At 38.7% G+C, this 11316-nt stretch overlaps 2 protein-coding genes across 2 annotated transcripts in view; one reads left to right on the top strand and one right to left on the bottom strand.

The window, feature by feature from the left end:
- LOC108668899 overlaps positions 1–5153 on the top strand; it is a 34443-nt gene extending 29290 nt beyond the window's left edge. Inside the window, exon 4 of the mRNA XM_018156157.2 lies at positions 219–5153. Coding sequence (XP_018011646.1) covers positions 219–2451 — 2233 coding nt within the window. The 3' untranslated portion in view covers positions 2452–5153. The remainder of the gene's footprint in view (positions 1–218) is intronic.
- Positions 5154–5276: 123 nt separating this feature from the next.
- Positions 5277–11200, bottom strand: LOC108668961. Its single transcript, XM_018156237.2, has 5 exons — positions 10776–11200; positions 8469–8548; positions 8066–8269; positions 7134–7822; positions 5277–6698 (listed from the first exon to the last, which is right to left on the bottom strand). The coding sequence occupies exons 1-5, from the start codon at positions 10831–10833 to the stop codon at positions 6383–6385; spliced, it is 1347 nt and encodes a 448-aa protein (XP_018011726.1). The 5' UTR covers positions 10834–11200; the 3' UTR covers positions 5277–6382.
- Between the last annotated feature and the right edge of the window lie 116 nt (positions 11201–11316).

Here is an 11316-nt window from a genome sequence, read left to right on the forward strand (position 1 = left end):
AATTTCAGGTGAATCAATGAATTTTATAATCGAGCACCAGACTGAAGTAATGACAACAAAATGCGTTACCATGCATCCATTTATAAATTAACTAAAAAACATAGTTTATTTACCTCCGTTGCTTGAAATACAAGGCTTAAATTAATTTATTATATATAACTATATAAATTTATTGTAATATTTAATAATAACTTTATTCGCATCGGAAACTCTTTTAGGTATCGGTTCCTGTCCCGATCTGCTGCAGTGGTTCGCTTTGGCACGACAGACGAACCAAAATTTCGGGGCGAGTCAGTATCCAACACTGAGTGCAGCAAAGTTTTCCGAGGGTGTCGAACCAAAGCGTGTGTTCTTCAGTCCCCAAATTTCCCAGGATTTTACATGAGAAATCTTACGTGTTATTATCTAGTCAAAGCACTACCGGCTCCCTCGGCGCAGTATAAGCCTGTAATATCTTTAAATCAACCAAACAATCGACTCATCCACGTTGGTGACAACTCCATAGTCAGCAGAATTTCTCCAGAGGTGTTGATGCAAAGGGACTGTCCTGGAGATCACATAAGCATCTATGATGGAGGGGAAATGAAAACCCCTCTTTTAGTAAAATTTTGCGGCTCTACGTCTCTTCCCAATATCACCTCAAGTGGTCCAGAAATGCTCGTAGTTTTTCATTCCTCTGCATCTGGACGCATGAATCATCCCCCTAATATGGTTGTGGGTTTCGAGCTTCTGGCGCGGGAACTCTACAAGAGTGAAGACTCAGGATCTGACTGTTCGGTGCACATCACCAGTTTTAATGAGCAACAAGGAGTGATAAAAAATCCGTCTTACGCTATGCCTAGTAATTCATCTTGTGTGTACCAGTTCACTGGTAAGAAGAATGAAATTATTTGGCTGTACTTCAGTAAATACTATCGGCAAAGAAAATTTGACGCGAGCTTCAACAATCAAGATTGTAAAAACGGGTTAATTATTAAAGAATTTTCCAATGGAATGGAAAATTATGCAACAGAAAATAAAGTTGCGATGGGGAGATTTTGTGATGAAATAAATCCACCCGTTTGCATTAGATCAAAACACAAAAACCGCATATCTCTGCCATGTTCTGAAAAGGAAAGTTTTCTGTCATCGACATCGAACGTAAGTGTCACACAGCGATTCACAGACGGGACAAGTCTCTTTCCATTGGAGTACATCCTGCATTACGAATTCATTACCGTGGATGACTTAGATAAGATGAACGGCAGAAGTTCGTGCACGGAAAGTTATTCGTCAGCATCCTCGAAGAAAGGAACCATTTCTTCTCCCAAAAGCGTTTTCATGTTCGGCAGAGGGGGTACTCCTACATTAAACTGCTCACACACATTTAGTATACGAGAAAACGAAATTTTAAACATAAAGATTTCTCAGTTACATTTCAAAAACACACTTTGTAAGTCACCTTATGATTATCATTATGACTCTTACCGTTGTCTCAAATCTTATCCCAATTCAGCGACTTTGAGAGTAGTCGAAGAAGCTAGGGAAAATTTGCTCATTGAAGTCGGTTGCCTCTGTGATAACAAAACCGTTCCAGTGTACTTCACGTCTCATGCCAAAGCTCTCACACTAATATTTACTATTAAGAATATGTCATACAGTCAAGATCACACAGATTTTGCCTTTGAAGCCGAGTACGAATATGAAACAGCAAATGTTTGTCAAGACAATCGCATCGTCACAGGTAACTGGGGTGTTCTGTCACTCGGTAATTCTTCTTCTTCTAATCTCTGCGATTCGCTTCCGTGGAGCATAAATGGCAGCACAAATTATTACATCCACCTGAGTGTTCCTGGCAGTCATCCATCAAGTTCATCTTGCACCACCAACAACCGAATTATAATTTTTTACGAAGGACACCCAATGAAGTCTATATGTCCGAGCTCCAACACGGAAGAAAACAGAATTTCAGTTTTCTCAGCCGGCTGGCACGAGAGAGGACCTTGGCATGAACTACAACAAATATTCTTCCGATATATAGGAAGAGAACCAGGAACATATTCCCTTTTGTGGCTAGAAATAACTAGAGACCCTCAACCTCCGGCTCTTGAATCAGTAGCCATCGGTGGAGGTCATAGAATGACTGGCTCAGGTTCTTGTCCGTCCGAATGTCCCGAAATTTCGGCATGCATCAACGCTAGCTTATTTTGCGATGGAATTGCCCAGTGTCCATCCGGAGCCGACGAAGTTTCATGCCATCAGTCAAGCGTAGCATGGCTACACACCTTGGTTCTATTGGGCAGCGGGACGGCCGTAAGTGTAATTGCGGTCACGGTTCTTGGCATAACAGCCACTCATGTCATAAGGCAAGGAAAATTGAAGAAGCGGAAGAAGAAGCAAGCACAACAGCTCATGAGTCCTGAAGTGTTGCTTCCTTTATCCAGCAAAAATGATTCATATTTCTCTTCCTGACTATGTTAAACGTACGCCTCAATTTTCCGCTTACAGCCGATCCTTTAAGTAACGCTCATTCACATTTAATGTAAGTGAACAATCAATAGGCTAGAGAGATATTGTGTTGCTTGTGCTGGCTTGTAAACAGTATATTTTAAAGGCAAATGATATAGAATATTTAGTAAATAGATATTTTATACTGTATAATGCCCAAATATTTGGATGACGACGTCTCTTTTAAAGTTGACTCGTCATTGGTGGCCCAAATACTTAACGCTAAGTACTCGTATTTTAAGCTGTCGCGCCTAACGCGGCCAAACACTTGCATGAGAACGATAGCTGTGAGAGTGTAGAATAGTTACTAAATCTTTTAACTACAACTAAACGTTCGAATTTATTGTGTTTCTGTTGCAAAATAAACTTTTATACCTAAAAATAGAAAATTTTATATTGTAGTGACTTTAGCTCGGCAAAAATATTAGAGCACTGCGGAAAAAATCCAAACCAACAATTTGACCAACCTTTTTTCACGCGTTAACATCAGGAAAGCAGTTGAACCTGGTCGTCACTACCTATTTCTGTAATTAAACCTTAAGTGACAGGAAATTTGTTTACTGATTTTTTATTTATTAAATATAAAGTACATTGATCCCATTAGGTACTGAATTTTTCCGCGAAAATATTTTTAAAGGACTCGAGGTCTAATCTTTCAATCTCAATAGGCCCCCGCTCTTAATAAGAAATCCCTATCGACGGGAATTTATATTGTTAACTTACACAATAATCATGTTGGCGACGTCCTTGCACAAATAAAATGCATTTAGCGTGAGAGTTAGGCCTCTTTGAACGATTTAATAAATAAAATACTGCGCCTAGGAGCTTTAAAGTTGATAATCACAGGAAATAACCAATATTTAGAATCATGTACCTGAATTTTATCAAGTTCATTTTTCTGTCAATTATTCGTAACGGTTCAACTCCGATTTGAGTCCAGCTATTCTTCTCTGTATGTCGATAAGCTTACGTTTCATATGAGCACAAGTTAACATTTTTCAAATTGATATATATCTAAATTTATTAACTGTAGGTTGGAATACATATTCGGCAAATTTTTTAGGCTTCGCACACTTCACAAAGATAATTACGTCTGTCTCGCAGTTGTAGTGTTAATTCGATCACTCGTGAAAAACAGACGCAATATTTTTGCTTTTTTGGGGAGGGGGATTGCTAGAAACGCATTTATTGGCGTATGGGGGATTGTTAAAAGTAAAATTTTATGGTGTTATTTAGAATTTTAGAGCAATGTGGAATAAAATTTATCGGTAGCTTGCCAATAATGCTTTGTGTAAAAACGTCATGAAATCCATTAAAAGCATAAGATTCTAGTTTCTGGTTATGATTAACAGCTTTGTCTGTTGACGCATCTGGCGCGTAATGTCGCTAGATGAGGAAAACATTTCAGTGTTAAAATACGAATGTTCATCTCTAATTTAAAAGATGTTTTATTTTAAGTGCTCTTGGCAGTTAGGATAAAATAGAACATTATTTAATATATACACTCATTAACCAATTGTTCAGCTTATCATGTTTCTATAACCATAGCGAAATGCCCAGAATAATTAAGTCGCCTTCATGCGTTTATACCAAATTGCCACCAACCAAACGCTACAAGGCTAAATAGATACGGAAGTCGTACGGTGAACTTGCCGCCACTTCTTCAGCCTAATTCATACGGTAGTCATACGGTGACATTGTCGCTACTTGATCGGCCAAATTCATGCGGTACTTGTGCATGCAACATGCCAATATTCCTGTGCATTGTATGAACACTTCAATATCCATGAGGCGGAACCTGTGTTTTTTTTAATTTGATTTCACTTGCCAAACGAGAAAAGAAGATTACACAAGTTGCTTTCACATCGTCACCGTACAGTGTTGAGGTCAATAACACCTGATAGAACACGCGCCGTGCGCTACACGTTTGGCCGAGAGTCAACTTCATTCCTGGCAGACAGCCGGCCCACGTGAGCGACCCGTGAGCAGAATATTTGACAGAATATGCAACAGACTTATTCTGCTCACCCTCGTCTGCCTGACACGGGAGGGCCGTAACAAGGGTGCCACGGGAGGATCGTAACATGGATGCCACGGGAGGGCCGTTACAAGGATGCCACGGGAGGGCCGTTACAAGGATGCCACGGGAGGGCCCTAACAAGGATGCCACGGGAGGGCCGTAACATGGATGCCACGGGAGGGCCGTAACAAGGATGCCACGGGAGGGCCGTAACAAGGATGCCACGGGAGGGCCGTAACAAGGATGCCACGGGAGGGCCGTAACAAGGAGGAATTTCGCGACATGAAATTTCTTTACCATAATGAGATAAAACATGCTAATTTCTGTACTTCGACACGACAGCAAACATCAATTAACCAAAACGCACAAGTTTCCGTTATATATTATCACTTATTTTTATATAACAATTGATTATGTATCCGCAACGAGTTGAAATCAAATATAAGACCTTGCCCAAGCTGCGCTTGCTTTGGCTGCCGGTTCTGAAACGCTTCCCTGGCATGTGTTAGGCAGTTGTTATGTAACATCAAGTTAGTTGATTTTATTTGCTTGCTAAAAGTTGTCTTTGTAAAGTATTAGAGCGAGTATTTTTGTATGCAGTTTTATAATCGTAGTAGTTTTTCTTTCTAAGTAAAACTGATGAGTTACAGTGGTTTTATAACCAAAATATACGTGATCACACGTACGTTTTCTACATAGAAAATCTAGACATCAGCGAAAAACCTCGGTCATTTTAGGAAGGTGGAAAGGAACAAATAAAAACACTATAAACTCGATTCATGTATAGAAGGCGTAACAAATGCATTTTCACTCTAATAAAAATAACATACTTCTTAGATATTATCGAATATTTAGGCTTGGTGCTTTATAACACGTTGTTTTACAGCAACAAAAATTATAACAATTCAAAATACGTAAATTTTCAACACTTTGTAAAGTTTCTATATAACTAATTCTATATCATATATTTTCAAAACGAAGTTAAATGTTCTATAAAACTGTATCATTGAAATTAGCTCAAGCTTACAATATAGAACACAGGCGATAAAGCTATGCATTAGAGTTTAAATGCCCTAATGATCAATACAAAGAAAAAACCTTTGCAATCCCACAACATCGGCAAAACTCTTCAGCGCTTGAACGTTTATCTGTCCACTGCATCCTGCAAGTCTCAAAGTCTGACTTATTTCCATTGCTTTTTTCAGCGGTACAGAGTTCAGTATAAGTTATTTATATCTACACAAAAACACTAGCCGCAGTGTAGGCCATCGCTGCATAAACTGAGCACAATTAAATATTAGATTTTCCGATATTTAAGTGAGAAAGCAATGTAATATGGCTTCATAATATGCTAGTTTCAACAGTTGTGAATCTAGTAATTAAACTAGAGTATTAATGTTATAATTAATTAAATGCACAGGAAAGAATATAAATGTTCAAAAAATTTACATCTCGAACAAATTCAGATAAGTACGGTACCGTATTTCAATAACAACGAACGCACGATTAGTTAATGATCGTAAAAATGCTCTTATAAATACTTATCCCGAACACATTTTGTACAGACGAATATTTCAGAACCATCAAATACGTTACAAAGATTCACATTCAGTTATGATAAAGAGCTACGCTTTAAGTAAAATAATGAATACTAGAATATGATACCTTGGTTCAATTACCTAACACAAACCCATGTAAATGCGAGAACAATAATTGATTATCTTCATCTCTTTTGCAATTAATTAGAAAACTTTGTCTTATGAAAGATGCAAATTAACCTATTGAAGGGCCGATAGGTTCTAAAATAAAAGTGCAAAAACGACGGCACTTTCACTTTATAATAGTCCTAGTTAATGGCAAAATAATGGTAGTTATTTATCGCCTCTGCCATGTTCGTCGATAATATCTTACAGCAAAAGGCACAACCGAGAGTGTGATTCCAACACGTGCAGGAGCGAACACCTTGTGGATAGCATAAGCTACTACAAAAGTGCTAACCCCGGCAGCAACATTGCCAGCCGTGCTCAGCTTGCCGCCCGTGTGGGTGTTGTTGCTGGCGTCAGCACCAGCGATGACGTCATCGCCCTCAACACTGACGTCATCAGCAGGCGATGTCATGGCGCTAGAGGCATCAGCCGCGTCTGATAAGTCGATGCCCAGGCGCTGGATGAGGCCCTCCATGTCTACTCCACTGTCAACAGAACACGCAATGCCGAGAATATAAGTAAACAATAAAATATTATGGAATTATTACCATATAACCAGGAACCGTGTAATGAATTGGGCGACTTCCGCAAGGGGCCGAAGTAACGACTCATTTGAACTGCTAGAAATATTCATATAACAGTTATTCACACAATATATACCACAGAAAAGCTCTTATTTGACGTTACTTGATGTTCTATCGTACGGAAATACCATGAAAAATGTTCAAAATAAAGCAATTAACGATTTTAAAAGCGGGAAAATTACAGGCATGGATCCCTGTAAAGGAGAAGATAAGCGCCACGATGACCGTTGCCGCAGCAAAATTAAACCAAAGTGAGCAGAAAAGCCAGGACATTTCACGCGTAATTATAACCAGAACAGGCATGCAACTTGGCGAGGGTGCAGAAAACTATCTTACCTTGACACTAGGAGATAAAAAAATCCCAGTGAAGCAAGTGAAATGGTGACATGGAAGACGATGACCGCAGCTCCGTATTCTTTCACGGCTCGCTTTATTTTTTGCCCTGAAGTCAATACTTCGTTGCTCGTATTAGGATTCTTTTCTTTGGGATCATGAGCTCCTCCAACATTATTCCAGGTTGTTGATGATGATGAAAATTTACTTTGCTGAATGACAGACGACGATGAAGAAGATAGAAATTTAACAACGCCACTGGGACAAAAATGTTGCTGTGAGCTGAACTGAGCGTTGAAATTACCTACAGATGAGCACACCAAATCTATATATAAACGTCCTGCTTTTGTTCCGGGGTTAAGTAATGAAGTACCACAGGCTTTAAGGTTAGTGATATCAGGATACAGAGCTATGTTAGGAAAACTAGCATTCTTGTGCAGAGCAAAAAATGTGAAGCTTTCACCCAAGCTCCCACCTCGCACGGTCTCATCGCTGGAAGTTGAGGCAGCATTGGTATTGTTCTGAGATTTTGCCTTGCTTGAGCCAGAGTTCTTTGAGTAGTGGTATTCGTGCAGGTCAGATGAAATGTACTTGTCATTCTGGGCCCACTGGCCACCTGGCATTGTCAAATGACCAGATCGCTCTCCTTTGCCGTCAGATTTGAATGGTTGTGGCACATTGGTTTGCATGACCTGTCATTAAACACAACAGAATTCTAAATTAAAATAGCAATCCAAATAAAGAGACAGAATTTGAACATTTTTATTTATTTTGTGAAACAGGGATAATATTCTCTTGAAATAATACTGCAAGAGAAGGTACCATTAACTTTCTAAGCTAAATAGTAATTATAAAATCAACTAGTAATGAATTGGCCACTGTTAAAAACACATTGACTAGAAATAAATATGTCAACAACCTTTTATAACACTCACAGATGAGAGCGAACAAGCATTGCTTTTATCATAAACCGAAGCATGGAGGTCTTTGGGGCAAGTGCCAACATTGAAAGAATTTCCATTTATTGAAGAGGAGACATCAAGACCCTTGCCAAACACAGACCCAGCTCCAGCTTTGCTCAATTTGGCAGCAATGTGAGCACTGTTCATGTCACGTTGCCGATGGGGACTGAATTTCACCTGAAAATTTTTCAGCAAAACATTGTTACACAAATTCATTAGGATATATATAAATTTCAGGAATATTCAGCAGTTAATATAAAGTATAAAATATCATTCCTAGTGTGATGATACAAGACATGACTCAAGTTCAGTTAACTTTATACTGCACTATTTTTAACCTATTTAAAAATCATAACACAAACTCAAGTCACCTCACCTTTTGTGATTCTGCCTCTTCTGCCATATTTGCAGGTATTCTCAGCTTGCTGGCAGATGTATGGCACAGCTTGCAAGCATCTGCATAAAAGGATAGTGGATAATTTCAGTAATAATGCAAATGATAAATAAATCAAATACACTCATCTTAGTAGCATGGAAATCAAGTTCTCAACTGTAAATGTTACAGTTTTCAACAATGAAGGTCACCAATCAAAGCTTCATGAAGTAGAATTTATCAATTGCTTAAAAACATTCAGGAGTTGTGAGAGATTTCATTATTAATTCATCCAAGCATAAAATTTCAGGTGGCAAACCAGATATTTCTGAGAAACCAGTTTACATTAATTTCCTAATCTAGAACAAAATTGAATTTATTATCTATGTATGATATAAACAGCTGGTAACCATGATACTTCCTTCACTGATCTACTCAAAAGAGTCTAAATAAGTCTCAGCTTTGTCACTATGCAGAATGACATCCTTGGGACAAATGAGGGATTTTTTAGCTGCCCATTGATTTTCAATTTTTTCATCTATTTCAAGATATCATTCAATACCATATCTTATGATAATGCCAAAAATTCCATCCATAATACCTATTGATGTAACTGTGACTGTGAATTGCACTTGCATATATATGGGACTCAGAGTCAATAAGTATGACCAGTCTGGATTCTGGAATATTGGGCAGAATCTTTACAAAATTTCTGGGAAAAAAAAACACCTTCCCATGCCCATGGGTGATCCTTCAAAATTGTAGGCAAAAATGTACCATAGTTCTATTTTACACCAAAGAAGTTTCAAAAAGAGTGGATGAAATTGTCTAGTTCTTCTGCATAATTTTCAACTAGTTTCTTCCAGTTGGGAAGGATAGTCAACAAAAAACTCTTGTTTGCATTGATGGCCTTGATAATTAAATATTTTACACACCCACCAAAGGCAGTCTGGCAGAGGCCAGTACCAGGCTACCAGGCTGAGTTACATGGTGACAAACCAGATAGGTATTTTTTAGAATCAGTTCATTTTTAATTTCCTCATTTACTCAAGATTTAAATCTATACCTATCTTATGTATGATAATGCTGGGGTATCCATGATTCTTTACTGGTCAACTTATAGTCTTATAAGACTCAAATTTGTGCTTGACTGAAAACAATTCAGTTTGTACTTTGTAAACATGTTGACAATGCCGTTTCGTAAAATTTTCTACTTCCACAATCCGCAATACTTCAACAAACTCTCCCATCAAACTATCCTGCAGAACGTAATAACAACAAGTCAACCAGAAAACATTTCCTTGAAGATTGCATAGTTGCGGTCATGTCTTATGGTCTTAGCAGTCAGACTGCATTATCATGTGTTCAGTTGTCACTTAAGTGAATACCTACAAATGTTACTGTTGCAGCACTGTTGCTGCTTGATGACTGTTTTTAGAACAAAATTAGAGATTAGGGGTAACACGTGCATTGGTGACGGTGCATCGTGCATGGGACTTTGTAAATAAGTTTGCAGCTTGTAAATGGTTTTTCATGGCTGATAAAAGTGATATATATAGAATTCATGGCTCAAAAAAATAGAATCACTGCTGCCTGCTGGGCTGCTGGCAACTGGCAAAACCATAAACCACGGCTTGAAAAATAGAGGCGCGGCTCACCAAATATATATAATTCCATGCCTGGCCGGCTGACCCACAGGTTTCCAGCAATACAACTTTTCTCCAATTCAATTATCAACAAAAGACAAAATGTGCACCATCAACTTATCAAGCCACAGAATTCCAAATTTAGGCTATGAAGAATAATAAATCACTAATGCCAAAACATTTTAATAATTAGGTATATAATCTTGCCCACCTCCACCACAGCTGACAGCACCACCTTGGCTTGGCCACCTACACCTTGGCCTACTACCTACCTAGTAAGTACCGACTGTACCGTAGTACACTCAAAGTACAGGCTGTACAGCCTACTCCCAACTCCTAATAGGCTAAGAGCCTAAGCCTACACTAACTTGACTAAGGCACTATCCAAAATGCAAATCCAAACCTATATTTTTCTCACAAAAATCTACTGAACAAAATAAATTTGAATAGAAATTGAAGCGTACATAGCCTACTGCAGTCTGCACACGCACAGACAGTCAAACTAACAGTAAACAGTGTACCGTGTGTCGTGTTCCGAGTAGGTATACTAGTTAGTAGTTATAACTTATACAGTCTATCACGGTGAGTCAGAGACTCAGAGTCACTGCTACAGTCATCGTGAAGAGTGAAACAGTTTTTTTTCAGTTTGTACAGCTGTACTTACGCTGCGAAACCAACATTTTGTCGGCTGCAGAACGAAGGGCTGTCTGATACAAAGACATATTTCGAAGAAATTATGACAACTTTCGGGGCTTTATTATAATGATTACGCTCGTTACGGTCACCAGCAATTAAATGTTTCAAGCTGATATTATGATGCTCATTGCTCATTCAACAGCCCGCATCCACATAAGTCATCACTCAAAAGGAACATATGATATGCCAACACCGCGTTGGCCTTGACAATACTGAGGAGTGAACTCGTGAAGACGTTAAAACGACGCAGCGACAGCGAAAATAAAAGCCACTAAGACTAAGTGACCAACGACTTGGCAACGGCTTGTGTTAATAACGGCTTGGCAACACAGACTCTAGTCTTAATTTTAGATTTTCTGGGCAAGAGCCAGTATTCAGCCCAAATCTATACTGCGGAAATGGCTTGAGGTGCCAAATTTTAAACAAATTACTGCAGATAGAATTCAGCATTTGGGGACCGATGTCGACAGAACGTGAGCCATGATGCGATTTAACTCGGTCAGTCGATG

This window comes from Hyalella azteca, unplaced genomic scaffold (genome assembly GCF_000764305.2).
Source record: "Hyalella azteca isolate HAZT.00-mixed unplaced genomic scaffold, Hazt_2.0.2 contig5386, whole genome shotgun sequence".
In the NCBI taxonomy this organism is placed as follows: domain Eukaryota; kingdom Metazoa; phylum Arthropoda; class Malacostraca; order Amphipoda; family Hyalellidae; genus Hyalella; species Hyalella azteca.